Here is a 20,337-nt window from a genome sequence, read left to right as displayed (position 1 = left end):
TGTTTAAAAATGTTTTGAAATCGGTGCGAACTCGATTAAGAGGGTTGAGATGGCAATGCTACCCGAAAAATCTTTTTTTTTTAACCCAAAAATCGTAAATTACCAATTTTCAGTTTCTAGTAAAACACTCTAGCATCGAGTTCGCAACCATTTCCACTCGGTTTTCCAGGTGGTTCCAAGTTGTCCAGGGCCTATTGTTTGGGAATCGATTTTTGTGATTATTTGGGAATTTTTGGGAATATTTGCGAATTAATTCCAAAACAATTACAACTTTTGATTATATTCTGCCAAAATGTTTGGTTTCTTTTTTTTATTGTTATCAACCAGGCTTTATAAATCGTGTCTAAATAGCACTGACATTTAATGTCATCCATCAGAAGTTTATTTTCGCTGTTCACAAGTAGGAACATCCAACGGCGTTACAGCCGGTATTTTCTGTCGTCTACACTTCTCCAATATTCTACTTCCCAAAAAATCGGAAATATTCCCAAAATTCTCAAATAATTCCAAAATAGATTTCCAAATAGTAAGCCATGAACGACATCTATTCGCGAAGTAGCAAGGCGTATTTCTATCGGCAGACTTGAAGAAGAGAAGACGATAGAAAATGATTGCCGTACTACCGCTCCAGTGTGGATTAAGTACTCAATTCTACTGGATCATCTCTGTTCTAGAATCACTGCCGACTAAAACCAAATTAATTTATCAGAAATCAATTTAGGGACTTAGATGACAAGGCTTTTGAAGTAAAAGTAAAAATTTGGAACCACGGCTGTAATGTGCTTTACGTGATTGGACAATTGATTGGACACATTCCTTATGAGCGAAGTGCTATTTCCATCGGCTTAAAACAGGTCCACTGATTGTTCAAATAATCAAACGGTAGTTACATGCCTGTTGCTGAGTGAAAAGACGTCTAAGTCTCTTCAATTCAGTTCAATTTTTGGGAATTTTGTTAACATTTGTTAATATTTGGGAATTAATTCCTAAATAATAGGCCCTGAATAGTTGTCCCAAAGTGATGTATGGAACGTTGACTTATGACTTAGCAACAACGGTTTACAGATAGGCTCTCGTTTCGCATTTGCATTCTGGCAACTAACTTCGTGTTCCACAACCAAAAACCCCAAAATAAATTCACATAAAATTAGTTTTTATTTTGGAATTGTAGAAATTGCGAAAATGTCGCACATTTTATAAATGCTGTCTTAGTAACTTAAAACAAAATGAATTACAAGTTTTCCCGCACCGGGCAAAGGGGAGCGAAAAAAAAAATTTAAAAATAAATTAATTTAAATTCTTAATGAGATATGTATAATATAATAACGAAGAAAAGAAAAAAAAAATAATAATAATTGATCGAGCCTTACGGTTAACGCGCGCGATTTAAACAGCACTCGTTTACGAATAGAGGCCATGGTTAATGTATTTTGAAAAATTTCATTTCATTCAAGTGTCCGATGACGAAATTTTAGTTTTCAACCGTCTTATGATGATAACTCTGTATTCAGCTAAGAGTCCTTAAACCACTATTTCACTTAATATTGAGGCACTTTAAAGTCATGCTAAAAACACTCAACATTATATCACTTCATTATGTTCCAAGTAAGTAGTTCTTCAATTCTTTCATTTCTTAATCGATCCGAGGACGGGGTTTTCTTGACTGTAAAATTTTATTTAACTACTCAGATACAATTTACAACCGAATGCCATGCTTTAAACGCTTTGTTCGTTTTCTGTGTCCTTACATCCAACTTGGCTTGATTGGATTGAACTTCCACTGTTGATACGCATTGTTTATATCGCATGGATGTAGAGATAATTGTCTAGTTTGTGGATGAACAGCCATGCACTTCTTATGCACCCGATGCAACAATGTATGCGTAGTTTCGTCGTACTGCCACGGACCGTCTACAGTACCTAGCCGACAAAATGCTAACTTAATTCCCTGAGTATCTGCTTCGATGCACCGCTCACCGACGCCTAACTGACCGGCTGCATTCAAGCGTATGAGTTGATTATTGCCGAATCCATGGCAATGTTGCAGTCCCATTATTGATGGTGGTTGACGACCCATGGCATCCAGACACGATTCGGTCGCAATTGATCGTAAATCTCCCCAATGTAAGTTGGCCGGTAGTTGTGGAAATTTGTCGAACACATCGTAAGCCACATTGTCCATGTACCACTGGAAACTTTTGCAATTCAGTCGCTCTTTGAGCGCAAGCTGTTGACTGATATCGCCCATATCTAAAAATCTAGCTAGTGGTTCGCGTGTATAGAAGTATTCCTTGTACTTGTCGTCGAACCATGTTTCGATGACACGCTTGTAGTTGATGGTGATCAAGGGACCTTTCTTTTTGTCGGCCAATTTGCCGAAATTGTACGGCATAAAACCGCGATAAACATGACCGACGCGTGAACATGGAACCCATTCAATGCTTCCACCGCACTGCCATATTTTGAAACTCAACTCGAAATTCTCACCTCCCCACACCAATAGACCGTCATCGTAGGCACCCAATTCCAAAAAGTATTTCCGATTCATTGCAAACAGGCCGCCAGCATGAGTAGGACTTCGATATGGTTCACTGGATGAGATGGAAGTGGACGTGTAAAATCGACTGTGAATTATTTTATGATGTGAAAAAATGCTTACCTATTCTGTTCCCGTCGTTTCTGTTCCTTTCGCGGAACTTCGTTTTCTTTGTACAACATTCCCCACTCAAAAATGCCTCTATAATGATGTCCATCAGCATAAACCGGACGATATTCAAAGGTTTTATGATCGATACCATCAATTATTGGCACGGTCATAACGGTTCTGTCGCGATAAATTGGAGCTAGCAACGGCGGCAGCCAATTTGTGTTCACCTCACAGTGAGCATCCAAAAATACAATAACTTCGCCCCGAGCTTCTTGTGCACCCCTCGATCTAGTCCGAATCAGACCTTCACGTTCTGTATTCCGAATTAATCTCACTTTACCGTCGTATCGGGTAATATAGTTCTCCAAATTGTCTTTCAAATTCTCTTTGTCGGAAAAGTCGTCGACCAGCAGAATTTCATATAAAATGTGCTTCGGCGTTCGGTTCAAAATCGAATGTACTGTTCGCATCAGCACCGAAAATCCCTCGTTGTGGAAGACAATGATAACGCTGGTTTTTGGCAACTCATGCGGGTACACCCAGTGGCGACATTCGGGAAGACGTGTGTCCTTAATGGTGCGATCAAGTGATATCTCATCGGAACAGGCGATATTCATTCCGTATTCCATTTCCGATTCGGCAGCCGCATTGGCTTTGTCATCTGGAAGATTGTACGCTTCACCACCTTCACCGGGACCTTCACGGGTCTCAATATTTTTCGGCTCAAAGTTGCCCAGTTCTGGAAAAGCAAACGTTTATCGTACATTTTGTGAGTGTATGCTGGCGATTAGTTTCGAAATTTAAATGGACTAACTCTCCTAACTGTTATCTATACTATCAAATGGTTTCGACAAAGTCTTCCTGATAATTATTTCTAGCTGGGTAATCAAAAGCGACCAAAAAATATCGTTTTCACGAGTTAAGACGTTCACAATGTTTGTGTTTTCATCTAATTATTCGCTAGGTCGACAATGCATTGCGTAAATGAATACCTAACTTTGTCACACCGTGTGATTGTCGTCATTAGTCAAATCGTTAAAAGATCATCAGAATGGATTTGAAAAACTGTAGGTACCTTGACTCATCATTCATCGTGTGATGGTATCTTGTGTGACTTGCCGTACATTTGTGAGCAGCAGGTTCTTTCAATTTCAGTATTTTTTTAAAATTATTATTATTCAGGTCAGAAAATAGTTCAGAAATTATTTTGTTGAACACAATTAAGATCCGAATCATTTTTTAGCTGTAGAGTGTAAAATCTAAACCCTGTTGCGTACATTTTTTTCTCATGTGTTGGTTCAAACGATCACATGACCAATTGCAATTCAACCTAAATCATTTACAGTGATGCGCGATATGGTTAAACATTAGAAAATACAGAAAAAACGAAGAAATTTCACTTTTGCTGTGATGGTACCTATATTGATGAATGGAGTAGTAATTCAATTAAATGATTATTGTTCTGTAAGGTAGAGGTATGCTGCGCGTGCTGTGATATTGTGAAATATAAATATTCGTTATTACACCGGGGGTCATCGATCTTTAAACCTGGTGGCACTTTATGTATTAAGCAGCTGAAGAATCGATCTTTTTATGTTCGAAAATATACAAAATGAAAGAAATATTTTTCGCACAATTTGAATGCTAATTAGGTTTACAGGTTAACGAATGAATTAATTTAGCTGAGCCGACCATTTAGATTTAGAAGGTACAGTATGAGTGCCCTTAGCTAATATTTCCAGTGCAAGTTTCACTCATAAAGTACGTCAAATTCAAATGAAAAAATATTCAAATTTTGGGAAATTAAGTCGATTTTACGCTGCTGTTTTGCACATTTTTGCATATTTTGGGTTAATTTACGTAAGTTATGAAACAGCCACAGTTAGCAATTGTTTCCAAGAACACGAAACATTTAATTATAAGTCTTGAGATGGCAGCGTTTCTCGTGTCTCTTATCAATCATCTATAAAAATTTAATCAATTTTATCTGACAGGATAGCATAGATTTCATCCTTGATTTAAGCATGGTTTCCACTCAACAAAAAGTACTCAGTGAGGGTAAACAAGTAAACAAAGTAAAAATTGCAAAAAAAAAAATCAATTTTGTCTCTCACACGGAGTACTTTTTTGGTGAGTGTAAATCAAGCCTTATATTACTTAGATGTTATGGTATAGGACTTAAGAAAAGACTTAAAATACGATTATAAAATGCAATTGTTTCCAGCATGATTAGTAGGTACAGTCTTCCTGGAAGCTGTTCATACTGAGCAAAACATTTCGTATAGTTTGACTGATCAATAAACATCAAATCAGAAACTGTGCATAATTGAGCATGTCAGTAAATAATGGATTAAAATAGCAGATTCATTTGCCTAGAGATGAACAAGTCTCTCCTAAAATATCAATTTTTCTTCATGGAATTTCTAACGGGAGTCTTGTGACAACATTTTGTGAATTAAATAACGTTTCGTATCTTCAAGAAGCGCGAAATTTTTTGCTTCAACAAAACCACCACAAACAATAAAATGCGGAACTGTGCTCAGCCAAAGCTCAATGTTTGTTGACAGTTTTTTTTTGTTGTCGATAACATGAGCTAATCTTGTTTTCCAAGCCAATGACAAAGTTGTATAAATTTTTTATCGGAACAGAAAAGTGGTGGCGGAAATTACCTGATTACATAAAGATACCGACCAACAATCTGATCGAATTTTGAGTAAATGTGTCAGTACACTCTTGACACAGGCGATAAAAAAAAACGGAATTTCAACGATATGACGTCCGTGATAACTCGGAACTGCCCAAAAATCCGTTAGGTCATGCACTGACGTAGGATAAATGATAGAGTTGATGGAACACAATGTCTCAGTTCATCTAATTAGTCTGACATCATGGGGAAATTTTTAATTTTCACAGCTCCTTGCTCCCTACTGTAACGTGTCCATTCTAGTCATAAGTCGTCCCAGAACCATTACAGTCAATTAATGTAGTTGTACATTCAGATCAAAGTTAAGTATCCGAACAGTTCAATAAACTTACCTGAAATCAATTTCGGTGCTTCTCTCGGTGACCGCGACGCGAACAGCTGAGAATGTATCGATTTGCCCTTCTCGTCCGACCATGTCAGGGTCAAATATAAAATTGGCACAACAATTGCAGCTACGATGCATATTCGCAGAAGTCGAGTTCGCCGAAGGGTGATCGGTGTACGCATTTTTAATTTGCAAAAATACAAATTTTGTCCGACAAAATGAACGAGAGATAGATCACTCTGAAATCGAACAGAATGCACTCGTTTAGTCAATATAAGTTAATTCGATTTAAAATGGACGAATGTGATGGCAACGTTAATGGTCATTCAACCAGTTAGCCGGTGGTCATCACTTTGTACCAGACATTATTGGAAAATAAACACTAGTTTGAATGGATCGTTGTAAATAAATTAAATTGTTGACGTGTCTAGTGTGCAGTTTTGGTGTTTTTTTGTTGAATTTCGCAGAAAATGTCCGTCCAATGTTTCTTTTATCACTTACGTCTTAGCCGTAGTTATCACAAAATATTCCAATTTTCACAGTTGAACCAATCAATCAATTACAGTTCAATCGTGTTGAGCAAATAATACAGAAAACTTGCATTTTTTTTTGGCTAATCAAATATACAACATTTTCGTACACATTGACATCTCAAACAACTGAAGTTGACGCGGAGACGACGGACGCGTTTCTGGATTGGGTAATGCGTTGTATTGTGGATCTGTGGCAATTTTTGAAATGATTTTGTGCTAGAGAGGTGTTTGAAATACAATGGGAGGTAAGAATAACTCTTAAAATGGTTTTTAGACACTCAATAGGTAGGTCTTTTCGTCTCACTTATAACTCCTAATGCGAAACGATTTCAAACGAATAAGATTTTCGATGTACCCGATCCGTGGGTCACGCAATAAAAATATTAAATTGAAACTGTGCATTACCCGGTAGCAATACTCTCTCTAGCAAACAAACTTCGTTTGAACGCTGTCAAAATACCATCTTATTTCTTTGTTTGTAGATAGGCATTTTCACTAAGAAATAGGGTGCGTCGATTTTAACAACTTGAAAATCCACAACCAGTGGCATGTGCAGCTTGCCCAAAACTAATCAAAGTGCAACATTACTCTTTTGTTTGAGAATACTTTTGACTACCGCACAATTGAATTGGTTGAAGGGGTTTCTTAGGCACCTCGTATTTCCTTTCAAAATTTCATAGACAGTTTTCCTAAAAAAAAGCTTTGATAAGCCTTGCAGAGGCTGTATTAGACTGAAACAAACATAATACAACTTAAGAGTGATATCGCCGAATCTTCAGGAGATTTTTTTAACTTTGGAAACAAGCGGTCTCCGATTTTAATGAGTGATAGCTCGTTGGATTCGTCTTTCAATTCTAGGAAACACGTGTCTTTCACTTTTTCTTAAAAAAAAAATTGTTTTCTTTGAAAAGCGCTCAAAAGTGAAGACATGTCAGAGGGTACCGAAAACAGTTTTTCGGCAATAACTCAAGAAAAAATTATTTTAAATTGTTGTAATGTTGTACGATTGTCGGCCTTGAAAAGACCTACAGGTGGAGTATACGCACCGCTTGGTGCTAGTTGATCCACTAGAGTTATGACTAGAAATATAGTGAATGTTCGGAGAGTCCGCCTTTTCTGCAGCTTCAATGTACCACGGAGATGAGTATGGGGTGTTGTAGCTGGCCTCAACCACTATCGTTGCACATATAAATGAAACCAGTACTTTTGGGCTGCAAGCCTACAGAAGTCTTGAAAAAAAAGTTGGTGCCAAAATGTAGATTTTTTCCTTCTGTCTGAGGGCCCAACTGCCAGAACAGCTTCTGGAACGGTTCTACGTGAGTAATTTTGTATCGTCTACTATTCCCTTACCGTATACGCTTAACTTTGACTCGAATATAGGTCGTTACAACATATCCAGTGTTAGTAATTCTTGTGAAAAATTATTAAATTTTTCTCGGAGGATTTTAGTCAAATAAAGTGTTAGCGTATAGAAAATGACCTCAGGAGTCCGGAACAGTAATTAGTTTTTCAATTGGACCAATATTTGCTACGCGACAGGAGTTTGGAAAAACGATACGATCAAACGGTTTTCCAAACTCCTGTCACGTAGCAAATATTGGTCCAATTGAAAAACTAATTACTGTTCCGTAGTCCTGAGGTCATTTGCTATACGCTAACACTTTATTTGACTAAAATCCTCGGAGAAAACTTTAATGATTTTTCTCTTGATATTACTAATAGTGGATCTGATATATTCGCGACATAGCGAAGCGTTTTTCTATTGATAAGGTGAAAGAATAGTAGACAATAAAAAATGATTGCCGAAGTACCGTTCCAGATGCTCTTCTGGCAGTTGGGCCCTCAGAAAGAAGGAAAAAATCTACATTTTGGCACCAACTTTTTTTTCAAGACTTCTGTAGGCTTGCAGCCCAAAAGTACTGGGTTCATTTATATGTGCAACGATAGTGGGTGAGGCCAGCTACAACACCCCATACTCACTTCCGTGGTATATCGAAGCTGCAGAGAAGGCAGACTCTCCGAACATTCACTATATTTCTAGTCATAACTCTAGTGGATCAACTAGCACCAAGCGGTGCGTATACTCCACCTGTAGGTTTTTTCAAGGCCGACAATCGTAAAACATTATAACAATTTAAAATATTTTTTTCTTGAGTTATTGCCGAAAAACTGTTTTCGGTACCCTCTGGCATGTCTTCACTTTTGAGCGCTTTTCACAGAAAACAAATTTTTTTAAGAAAAAGTGAAAGACACGTGTTTCCTAGAATTGAAAGACGAATCCAACGAGCTATCACTCATTGAAATCGGAGACCGCTTGTTTCCCAATCACCTGAAGATTTGGCGATATCACTCTTAATTTGAAAAAATCGGCGTAGTCGAAGTGAAAATATGTACATTTTCTATGTAATATGAGGAGTCTACGAGCTTTGAACCACCATTTGTACATAAAAATCCCTCAAATTTGGTTAGTTCTTTCTATTTGAGTAAGAATAGGTAAAAACGACAATGATGGATATTGTCAGAATGTTTCAGATTGGTTATCAACGATGAAATAGTTCTAGAGGTCGAGCTACTCTATTAGAAAAATATTCCGTGGTAAAAACGCCATTTTTTGAAGTAGTAGATTCTGATGTTAGTACGAAATAGATGATAACATTTTGTCATTATCAATAATCGACTGACATTCAATTATCAACAATCGATTTTCATTCGATTATCAACAGTCGATACTCGATTATTTCTGAACATCGATAAAACATTCGATTGATATTGATTTGTTGAAAATATCGATAATCGATTGCCGTCGAATAATATTTTATCAATCAATTGATTCATCGAACATGCCTATTTTTTGCAGAATCATGCACAGTCGACTAACTTCTAATTTTGCATGTAAAATGCATAGGCTATGTTTATTACGCATTTTTACCACTTTAATGAAGTACTTAATGTAAATTAAAAAAGAAAAACTTTAAAAGCGGTTCGATCGAGTCACTTTCTTATCTTGAGGGCCGTTTCATCGTAATGTATTAATGGCCAATTCTTCAAAAAATACTTTCTTTCAAAGAACAATTATTCTGAAACAAACTAACTAGTTTCATTCATTCATTCAACTGCTGCAGATCTCGCTGCAGATATGGGTACGATCTACCCAGCCAAGACACAACGGGAAATTTCACTTCAGTTTGACTGTCTTCATGGTTCATTGGTACAGTGCAAAGGCAACCCCTTTCGAATTTTTCGCTAACAAGTAAGGAAATATCAATTCACCTTGTAAACTTACCAATAGCTTTGGAGCAACCTTTCTGAGCATTACTAGGATAACTCGTTCAACTGGTAATATTATTGAAAATTGGTTTTAATATTGTCCGCACGTCTAGTGGTGCCAAAGGTTTAGATTAGATTAGATTAGATTAGATGGGAGGGTGTAAGCCCAGCACCTAAGCCTCAGATGGGCCTGTTGTGCTATTGTACAAGTCTCTTGATCATATGGACTGTGATTTTACATCATATCTCTCCCGACTTAGATTGTTCACAAATCGACCGTGTGGTAACGTCCCATACGTTGTGAATTCTCCAAGCCGTGGGTGGTATGCGAATACCACAACCATCACTAATTGACCTGTACATTTTCCCAAAGATGGCGCTATCAACATTGTCATGTTGTAGCTCTTTCTACTATTGACGTTATGTCGATATGGTTTCTTTTATGGAGAAAGCGAATGTTGGGTTTTTTGATATTTCCGACTTTGTTACGGTTACGGCTATTAGTTTTAGGTAATAGCAAGTGTCTAATCACCATAGGCCATGAGTTGCCTCTTCGTATAAATCGCCATGCCACCATGTGACTGAACTCGTTCTGGCGTTGCAGGTTGTAGCGTTTGAATGATTCGTATTTCGTCATATCCCTTGACATCCATACAACGTATCAATCAATAGATCTGTTAAACCTCGCGGTCATTTTGGAGTACAAGATAGTTTCTGTATCTTGGGATTGTACCACAGCAAATTTGTAAAAATTTGCTATGTGGTTTTGGGGTGTCAAATGAGAACCCGAGGCGTTTGTACCTTACCTGCACTAAAATTGACTGCCAGATGCCATACGGCAATGTGTCATTTTCGTACATTAATCGAGCACGTAATTTAGCATTAGCTTCTGGTAGAGTCGATTGTTAATCCGCCAAAGGTTTAAAGGAGAGGTTGCTGTACGAGGAATTACTTTTTGTTTATTTCTGTTTTTTGTTGACTTACACATTATCATGGTAATTAAAATTAAAAGTGGAAAAATAACACAATCTTGCTCTGCATACATGTTTAAGCTAATAAATTAGACATCGTCGAACAATCGTTTCGGTGGCGGACCGCGATAGCCGCCTTCTGTATCACTATCCATAATATTGGCATCGTGGCCTCTAAAGCCAATATGAACCTGGGTACTAGCTCCAAATCGATCATTTATCTCTTGTGACAGACTACGGGTGATATCATTGTCAATGGTATTTGTGCTATAATCGATCGGTTCCGTATCTCGCAGCAATCCGTCTCCTGGACCAAAAGAATTATCAGATCTGACCGATCGATATAAATGTTTATTACCACTAATGTTTGTTGTATTTCTGGACAGATCTCGGCGACGGTTCATCATTTCTTCGGCGCGTTGAAATTTACGCTTCTCGCGTACAATCAAATCACGTCCCTCTTGCACCAGTTCGGTGGCAAATGATTCGTTTAACATGAATTGCTGGAAACCGAGTGCATTCAATGCACGGCTACCCAAACTGAACCAGGTGGCCAGGCAGAAGGCAAGCATACACATTGGGAAGTAGATGTTAAATCCGTCCGAAATGATTCCAATCACATCCATGTGACCCATTATCTGCGTGTAGTATGTCTCATAGATGCGACTTTTGATGATGTGCGAGTCCATGTGTATTAAGCCCAAAAAGTTTAGACACATTGGCGGTGTTAGACGGCACAATAGCATTCCGCTGAATATAAGGCTGGAAAGATGGAAATTCCAATTTAGTCACACTTGCCACTTGTGGTTCATTAGGTTTGCGATCAATTGTCATCGAGAGGACGAAACTCACCTGTGTTCATTCGTTTGATGGTGTGGAGCCAGGTAGTAAAGATTCAAGAACTTTATCCGAAATACAGTTGAGTAGCTGCAGTAGCACAAGTAGCATAAGGTGAGCATGGAGAAAATTTCGATTGTTAGAAAGTCGTAATTGTTCTTCGCTACGTTTAAGACATTCGCAAAAATCGACAAAACGGGCTCCCGATTGAAAAATGTCAGTTCGCTCCACACAACCATCAATGATAGAAGACCAGTGATAACGGCCAGACATTTTAAAAACGGCGGTCTCAAACAGCATTGCCAGTACCAATCCAACGTAGGACTGTAGAACAGTCGCTCCAGCCTTGAGCGCGTAATCACAAATTCGGTTTTGAAGCGTTTGTCATTGGAGTTTGAGTTACGAGCCACATCCTCCAAGAAGAAAGCTTTCTTCACCTGAACGTTCCACAGAGCTTCAGTTCGTTGGAATGTTTGCAGCGATTTAATGACTTGTTTGTGCAATCGTACTAGCGCCTTCTCGGATGGTATCACAGTGGACGTATCACCATTTCGGTTAGCATTTCTCGATGCCTTCTCCATCAATTCGAGCGGAACTTTACGCAGGATTGTCTCAAGCGATTCACGTAGTGGATGATTGTTTGGTATTGCTTTGCTAGCGGAATGCAGAGATTCTAGAACATCATCGACATTTTCTTCAGCTTCGGCCTTCTCGATACTAAGCTTGGACGTTTTGAAGTACGCGTATTGCAGCGTGAAATTTGGCTTTGAATTATTCCACAAACTGCGCGGTACTTCGACGAGTGCATAACCGAGCAGCAGCACTAGCAGAAACAGACCCCAAGTATTCGACGCACTACTCGCAATCGCTTTCAATTTAGGCCAATCCAAAGAAACGCCCGGCTTCAATGCAATGTACACCAATAGTACTCCACATATGAATAGGTATGAACCGTAGTATATAGCGTTGTCGATGATGGCTGCCTTCATTTTGCCTTTGAATGTAAAGTCTCCCGCTTTCAGATATGACTGCATCAACGGCATTATCAACCATGTCAGAAATTGCGATGACCAGTAAATGATTCGCCATAAATTGGGGAATATGTTTTCCGGTACCATGCCCCACGGCTGTTGACACTCAAGCGTATCCGATTTGAGGTCGCTCCGATTCGAGTCGAGATAATTTGCGGCAATCCATTTGGTTACATTGTTCTCCTTGATACATTGACGATAAACTGTCTGTGAGAAAAGAGTCAAGGCTTTAAGTTTCGAAACGCTAAAGTCGTGGTATATGGAATGACTTACCGATGTCACATCTAACGGTATGGTAAAAACGATTAAAAACGAAAAGCTCCAAGCTGTTAATACAGAAATTGTGACCAGTGGATGTTGTCTCTGAATGTTTCCGTAGCGGAACAGAGACACAGATGCCAATATCAGCGCGATGCAAATTGCGAACTACGTGAAATTATGGCAAAATGCAATAATGTCAGCCATCGAAACGATCTATATCGACAATTTTCGAATATTATACTCACTGCAAGTAAATATGCCATTTGTTGCGTTCTTTTATGTAGATATAATACAGATGTGAAGAGTGCTGTTTCACTAAATTTAAGGTTTTATTGCAATTTTTTTTATTTATCGGACGTGGCGGCCGCTGTTGTAGCTCGAGTTTCTTTCAATTGTGCAATTGCTTGCTTTTGCATTCTCTCCAATTTCTCCAAAGTGATCGACTTCAGTGGCATAAGATGTGGTTTGCAAAAAACAAATGCACTCTTTTGCTCGTAGAATAATCTTCCGAAATCTGGTAGAACCAATTCTTGTTGAAACGTCGTTGCATGAGATGACATGTCGACAAGCTGTGGAAATGTTAGAGAAAAAGACATGAACTTGAGAAATATGAAAAATTATTGTGGTTCATTGGTTCATTGAACTAGTAATTTATTCTACTAGTTGCGAAAAGTGGTAGTTTTTGTCACTAGATGTGATGTTATCAAACAAGCGAAGCGAGTTTGATAACTACATCGTGTGACAAAGACTACCACTTTTCGCAACTAGTTGCATACAACGTTTTTTGCAACCAGCTGCGAAAAATGAACTTTTGAAATGCAAAACATAACTCTACCCTTAACATACATTCGACTGTATCAACGAAATATTGTTTTCATGCTTCGGGGCCGAAAATGAGGGCAATTTTTCGAATTTTCTCGGGTTTCCGGCCCTCTGCATGAAAACTCACATGTGCACCTGTTTGGGACGGTTGATTTAAGGCACTTTCGCTTGTAGACCTCACTTCGTTCGGCCTACAATCCGCGAAATTGCCTAAAATCAATCGTCCAAAACAGGTACACAAATGACTAATGAACGATCGACTACATTTAAGTACGCATCAAAAAATTGGTTCACTGCGATTATATATCTCAATAGCCGAATGGTTAGAGGTGTTGCTTGATAAGAATTGGGTTTTGGTGTCGGTGGTTCGAAATTTGGTCAGGGCAGAATTTTTATTTACGTTTAATGGTTCAGATGTTCAGAAGGAGCGGTAAAAAGTAAATCCATTGCACCACTAGTGACGAAAAGCGTATATGAAAATCCATTTCACCACTAGTTAGTCAAGTGCGAGTTGTCCAAAAAAAGCCGTTTCGCTCATATTGAATGTAAAAAGCGATTTTATGGTTGATTATCGTAGATGGATCGACCAATAACTCAAATCGCGATGTTGCCAAGCTGGGATCGGTCTGGTTTGGTCTAGGGGGCCGACGTTGCCAAACACTTCTTTTCGCTCTATGAAGTTTTGATTTTTGAAAATTTATTTAAAAATATAAAATGAAATATTTTTGACATGGTTCCATGGGCGAAATTATTCCGAATGGTGTCTATTTTATGTAAAAAATAAAAAACATTAGTTACTTTAAAAAAAAGCATTTACCGGATTTTCCAGATATGCACATTTTTTGTATTGATGGTCGACATCTTGAATTACAGCGCAACCTGCATATTTTTTCAATCACTTATATTTTTCTCGCATGCAGAAAGGTTCAAGGAACGCAAGATTTTTTTCCCACTCAATTCGGATCAAAATTCAATTTTATAGAGCCGAAAGAAGTTTTAGCTGACGGCGGCTCCCTGACCCAAACCAGGTCGATCCCAGCTTGGCAACATTGCGATTCGAGTTCGTGGCCGACCCACCTACGATAATCAACCATAAAATCGCTTATTACATTCAATATGAGCGAAAGGACAACTCGCACCAGACTAAGTGGTGAAAAGTAAAACATAGAAAGCTAGAGAAAAAAGACCATTCGATGAAAAAGACCCTAATCACGCATGAAAACATTTCAGTTTTCGCAGCGCAGTTGCAGAAAATATTGTATGAATGTTGTGAATGTATGTCCCGAGCTGAGTAATTGCATAACATTGAGGTGATTTTTATGAAAAAGAATTGCGAAAACATAACGACACATTCACCGTGTTACTGTTTGATGGAATGGAAATTACCAACAGCTAGATCCCGTTTTGTACATTTTTCTAAACTCTCTTAGAATGGCACACCGTTTAAATAGCTGTGTGCCAGTTTCCCCTCTCTAAAAAGAATTTTCAGACCACGTATAAAGAGAACTCGCCCGCAATTTCTTCTCTCGGAAATATTGTAAAAAGGGCAAATTAAGTGTATGATAGTGATATCAGAGAGTGATTGTGCAACTTTGTGAAAATTTGTTTCAAAATTGTTTTTTGTTTCGTGTGCCAGATTCCCTGACAATTGAATTTTTACCTATCACATAGTTTATTACGAATTTTGCAATTTTCCATATTCTCGATATTAAGTATCGACCGTGTGCTAATCGGACCACTCACGCCGAGGGCTAGCTGTCAAATTCGTTCCCTCTTCCGGTTTGACTTTTTGCCCAGTTTAACTCCTTTCTTTTATTGTGAAAAAATAAAGATAAGATAAATACTGTTGATCATCCAGATCCCAGTTCAGATTCTAGTGACCGTTAGCTGTCAGCTATTACAGTTCAGGATCGTTCGTAGCAATGCAGTGCTGTTCGTAGTCGTAGTCGTAATTAAATTTCGATTCCAGAAACTACAAAATTCGTATCCGTTATGTGTCTCTCTCAGAGACTCTGTGTCATAAAATCAACAACCTTTCCATTTGTTCCGAATGCTTCAAATTAATCGACTAGAGGTTAAACGTTACAAGCAAATCGGTCACTTATTAATGTTATGACGATTACGATTAGACTAAACATTATTCGCTAAAATGGATTTTGTCGTACAGAAAACAAGAATGAATTATGTAATTGGCCTGCATTGTCTGTTCAAGGACGTGCTTAATAAAAATTACATTTTGACAAGAAAATCTAAGATATTGAGTGAATTAGTCCTTCAAATTTCTGATTTCAATCGTTTCCGTATTTGATCTACTTCCTTTTTAAGTCTATAAGGCTATCTGGTTAACTCTCTCTGTCGATTTTTCATCTCTGTTTGAAGCTAAGAACTGAATGAGAACTTAGCTTCGTCCTATGTTCTTCCTTCAGTTATTGGCTCTTCTCACAGCTGGGATCTGTACTTCTACTACAAGATTTGTACGAATTACGTCACAGTATGTAGGATATCAATTATCTTTTGGTATCACTATGCACAGAACATTTTTACCACCGAGAGCTTAACAGTTCAATGACTACAGGCTACTGACCCCTTTCGTTCTCTTACAGCTTGACCGGTGGTGTGTACACTTGTAAGGCTTTTCATGGCTTGGTTATACAAGGTTGAATAAATTAACGTTGTTCGATACGTTGTTTTCTTTGTTGTCGTAAACGAATATTTTCACAGACTCCCCACAATTCGTCGAGCATGTTTCAAAGAGCTTTTTAAAAATATTTTTAGAAGACTAACACGACTAAGTCGTCCGGGTTTCTGTCATATTCACGCATATGTTTCAAGTTTCAACCACTTAACGTGCACTCGAAAATTGTCAAATTAAGTCACGTAAGAGAGGTAAACAGACGATCCAATCTGTGATATTGACTCTCTTTGTTAGTTTCTGAATGTAAAACGAATCTGATTTAATTTATTGCTGTTTCGGGACTGATAATAATAATGACTCTACACCACACTCTACGTCTTCATTTCGCATAGCAGATTATCGATTAATATTTCTTGTTACTTACTGTAAAATTAACCAAATTGTTTGGTCATTTCAGATTGATGCCTTCAACAGCATGAAGCTTTGCAGACAGATTTTGTATTTCGCGAAATGAATTAGTTTAAAAAAGTTACTTCAAAAAGAGATTTTCCCCAAAATAATGACACACAAAATATACAACAACACTCTGTTCTCTAGTCTCTTCGCCTGTTCAGAATATATTTTTGACAAATGATTGCATCGTAGTGCTTACGCGTTTTTGGTAACGCATTCCGATGTGGACACATCGCATGCGATGAATTTATTGATTTGAAAGGTGGCGGGGATTTTACAGATTACTATTTTTGAAAATATTCCCATCGAAAATGTGTTCGTGTCCATGTTCACAGAATTAATTGCCTCAAAATAAACCAATTTTTGCAGGGATCTGAATGTCTTTTATCAGACATTTTCCATGATCTGTTCACTGAATGGACTGAATGGTTCATCGCAACTTTCCGAAAGACATTACACCGCAACTATCTCTGCGGCAAGAGCGGCAAGAGCGTTCGTTGCGTTACAGCCGCGTTTATGTCAAATCAACATATTGACATTTCGCTATATTGTTATATTTTCAAAGATTTTGTTTTCCAACAACAATTGAATCTGTTTAGAAATTAATTTATTATAAATGAAAATGACTGATACGGACTCGAAAACAACATGCATTTCGGAGCACGATCGTGCGTTGACGGTGAATGCATTGGAAGAATTTAATAAGTGAGTTTCTCGCGATAATGGGTAGACATGTTATGCATTCTAATTTTCAATTTGCACAATTTCACACACGTTCTCAGCAATAACTATGGGACATGCATTCAGAATCTTGTCGAATTGGAGTCGTCGATCGGTGTGGATCCGTGCATCATTCACAACAAAGCGGTGGCAGAATTCTATAAAAGCGACTTCAAGAACTACGAACAGTTCCACAAGGTTCTCAATCAACTGATTGGAAAGGTATGCTTAACGAAGCCAGTCTATTCCAAGGTGGATGTTTTATTTTGTGTTCCAATTCATAGGCTGCCGACTCAAACAATTATGAATTTGAAAATGTTAAAATGGCAACTGTTTACTTCAACAAGGCAGTTCTTCTATTCCAAATGCGACAGCACCAGGCCGCCCTGAAGATAATGTTTGCTGTGATGAAGCACATTGATAAACTCGGTTAGTATTGCCTCCACTTCGCTAGAGAAGGTGCAACCATCAACTTAACGAATTCGATTCATTTGTCTGTAGATGATAAAGTCGTTCAGAGGGCTGGTCTTTTAACGGTCAATTTATTGCTGAACACAAATCAGCCGAAGAAAGCTGATGCATTGGTGGAACTGTTGCAAACTCGTTTGAATATTTCCTCCGAATCATTGACCAGCGACGAGGATGATGACAGCGACGTAAGCCGAGATAAGAAGAAAGAGAAATCGGTAAAGTCGCTGGATTATTTCAAGTGGATGTTTCGGCTGTACAAAACTCGTTCGAATGTGTTGAACGGTAAGAATCTGTTGATTCCGAACGAGGACACATCGGAAATATCAATTTTACGCGGTCATCAGTACTACAATGGAATCGACTATCAGATGGCCGCTAAGGAACTGTCGAAAAACTTCACAAATCTTCAGTCAAACATCAAGTAAGTGTACGAGAGTGTGTGGTGAAACGACAAGATGTGCTGTAAAGGGTAATGTGTTCTTTCCTCTTAAGGAAAAATGGGGAGGATCACAACACGGTCATTGCCAACAATATGGGAATCATTCACTTTCATGTTCGTCACTATGCTATGGCTGCCCGATTCTTTCAACATTCGTTAACATTTGATCAGACGGCCATGGAGAGTGTCGGCGACTCACCGCCTTTGCAAAGTTTAGGTGCAACAAAGCGACCGGAAATTTTGTACAATTTGGGTATCGCTATGTTGCATCTCCAGAGGCCGAAGGAAGCCTTTGAGTGTCTGCTAATTCCTCTGAATTACTATCACAACAATCCCAGACTATGGCTGCGTTTGGCCGATGCTTGTATTATGGTGCACACTCAAGTAAGTCTGACTTGATTGTTTTTAAAGTGGTAAGGAAAGTTGACGCAGCGTATATATTGCTTGTTTTAGAATTTGAAGGACAAGGAGAACAAAAACATTGTATCGGCTGTGGTTGGTTCCGGATCTCATCGAAAGTACATCATACAGCGAACTTCAATGAAATATGTGTCGTAAGTCCACGTTTGATTATATTTTGAAAGGACATTGTCTGACAAGTGAACCCCTCAGGGACGAAAGTCAATCTTTCGCTATACCAAGTACGAATTTGGAATTTGCTTCTCTATGTTTACGCAACACAATTACGCTAATCGATCACCATTGCAACGAAATCAAGAAAACGCCATCGACTGCAGCCAATACTGACTGGACCCAAATCGATGAACGAAATCAATGCAATCCATCGAAACCGTTAAATATGAACACCATCAATAAACTGAAGTGTGCGGCGTTGTGTAAGTTCAGTTATGTTCAGCTATGCCTCGGTGAATATTTGCTGGCCCTAAAGTCTGCAAAGGAATTGCTTCAATTGACATACCTACCGGATGTTCATGCGTAAGTGACCATTGTAATGCCTTCCTGGGCAAACATTTACCGACTACCAATATTGCAGAATGTTGGGACACATGTATTCAGCTGAAGCGCTTGTCATGCTGGACAGAATAACAGAAGCTAGAACATACCTAGAGCCGAAATTCATTGCCGAATTGAAAGAGGACGATTTCATACACCGTGGATCGCCTGGTAAAATATTAATTGATTTGTATGGCAGGACCGGTGTCACATTAATTACGGATTTTGTTTGGACAGATTGGAATATAAATACGAAAGACGCTGCCCAGTCAATTTTGAAGTACAATTTGGCCGTGACGCTGGTTCTTCAAGGGGAAATTGAATTAGCTAAAAGTATGATGAGCACATGCAAACATCCAATCGTGTACGGTCACTTGAAAATGCTGAAGATGTACATGGAATTGCAGTCGGGCAATGTTGAGAATTGTCGGAAAATGGTTAAAATCGATACGCCACAACACAGTTGAAGCGAAAGATCTTTTTTTTCACAAGTCCAGTACTTGTATTTTCGGCTTCAATAAATCGCAGATTTAGAAGATGATCCGTTTTTTGAATAATTTGAATCGAATCGAGTTATCGTCTCGATTTCACAAAAATTCTTAAAATTTCCAAATTTTGTTTTCTGTTAGATCTCATTCCGAAGTAATCAGTCAAGCTCAAAGACATGAAAAACAACTTAAAAGGCAGTAAAAACAACATTTACGATGCAATCTGTTGTGTTTTTAGATGACATGACGAAAAGTGATGGAAAAATTTGAGAATTTTTGGAAATTTAATTTCCTTAAAATAGGCCCTGATTGAAGGACCTGGAAAATTCCGTTTCCATGCAAAATGACAATTTAACTTAAACAAAGATAACTCATGAGCAGAGAAACAATTCAATAAATTGCACTGAAAATACAACGTCAGGAGGAATTTTTGTAGTGTCCGCAGACTCCAGAGTAGTTGAAGCTTCGTACGCAGAATTTAAACCATTCCACCAAAGAAAATTTTCACATTGACACAGGGTCTGTTTATCTACTTCTTGAATATGGGGCATTTTCACCTTACTGTCCGATGAAATGATGTTGGTGTAATAGAGTGTAACATTCGTTCAACGTTTATACCCGACGAATATAATTTTCAGCAATGCTCAACTACAATACGACCATTCTCGCCAGTATTTTTCTGTCTAGAAAAAATCGTTTAGGAGCAAAATTTTCCAGATCTTATATGCCAGTTTGATCGATCGGATGAAATATGGCCATGGTGATAGTCATATTATAGT

General features: G+C 38.3%; 4 protein-coding genes across 6 annotated transcripts; 1 reads left to right on the top strand and 3 right to left on the bottom strand.

The window, feature by feature from the left end:
• Positions 1–1,136: 1,136 nt before the first annotated feature.
• On the bottom strand, positions 1,137–6,336 carry LOC119068425 (N-acetylgalactosaminyltransferase 7). Its single transcript, XM_037171994.1, has 4 exons — positions 6,178–6,336; positions 5,684–5,915; positions 2,660–3,386; positions 1,137–2,591 (listed from the first exon to the last, which is right to left on the bottom strand). Exons 2-4 carry the CDS (start codon positions 5,856–5,858, stop codon positions 1,745–1,747), a joined length of 1,749 nt encoding a protein of 582 aa, XP_037027889.1. The 5' UTR covers positions 5,859–5,915; positions 6,178–6,336; the 3' UTR covers positions 1,137–1,744.
• A 4,076-nt stretch (positions 6,337–10,412) lies between these two features.
• Positions 10,413–16,677, bottom strand: LOC119068423 (LMBR1 domain-containing protein 2 homolog). 3 transcript variants are annotated; one of them, XM_037171991.1, is made up of 6 exons: positions 16,458–16,618; positions 12,822–13,145; positions 12,589–12,741; positions 11,300–12,522; positions 10,806–11,209; positions 10,413–10,754 (listed from the first exon to the last, which is right to left on the bottom strand). In XM_037171991.1, exons 2-6 carry the CDS (start codon positions 12,837–12,839, stop codon positions 10,537–10,539), a joined length of 2,016 nt encoding a protein of 671 aa, XP_037027886.1. In that variant the 5' UTR covers positions 12,840–13,145; positions 16,458–16,618; the 3' UTR covers positions 10,413–10,536. The 3 variants fall into 3 exon arrangements, with proteins under 3 accessions (XP_037027886.1, XP_037027887.1, XP_037027885.1); XM_037171992.1 differs by having other exon boundaries at positions 10,809–11,209; XM_037171990.1 differs by having other exon boundaries at positions 10,413–11,209; positions 16,458–16,677.
• LOC119068427 (BBSome-interacting protein 1) lies at positions 12,264–13,143 on the bottom strand. Its single transcript, XM_037171995.1, has 3 exons — positions 12,822–13,143; positions 12,589–12,741; positions 12,264–12,522 (listed from the first exon to the last, which is right to left on the bottom strand). Exon 1 carries the CDS (start codon positions 13,134–13,136, stop codon positions 12,921–12,923), a length of 216 nt encoding a protein of 71 aa, XP_037027890.1. The 5' UTR covers positions 13,137–13,143; the 3' UTR covers positions 12,264–12,522; positions 12,589–12,741; positions 12,822–12,920.
• A 313-nt stretch (positions 16,678–16,990) lies between the features above and the next one.
• LOC119068424 (CCR4-NOT transcription complex subunit 10) lies at positions 16,991–19,611 on the top strand. The gene is made up of 9 exons (XM_037171993.1): positions 16,991–17,191; positions 17,269–17,428; positions 17,491–17,635; positions 17,708–18,098; positions 18,170–18,500; positions 18,570–18,670; positions 18,729–19,052; positions 19,111–19,241; positions 19,308–19,611. Exons 1-9 carry the CDS (start codon positions 17,103–17,105, stop codon positions 19,535–19,537), a joined length of 1,902 nt encoding a protein of 633 aa, XP_037027888.1. The 5' UTR covers positions 16,991–17,102; the 3' UTR covers positions 19,538–19,611.
• Positions 19,612–20,337: the final 726 nt, after the last annotated feature.

The sequence above is a fragment of the Bradysia coprophila genome (assembly GCF_014529535.1).
Source record: "Bradysia coprophila strain Holo2 chromosome X unlocalized genomic scaffold, BU_Bcop_v1 contig_185, whole genome shotgun sequence".
NCBI classification, from domain to species: domain Eukaryota; kingdom Metazoa; phylum Arthropoda; class Insecta; order Diptera; family Sciaridae; genus Bradysia; species Bradysia coprophila.
Note: the sequence above shows the minus strand (reverse complement) of the source record. Positions and strands in the feature narration are given on the sequence as shown.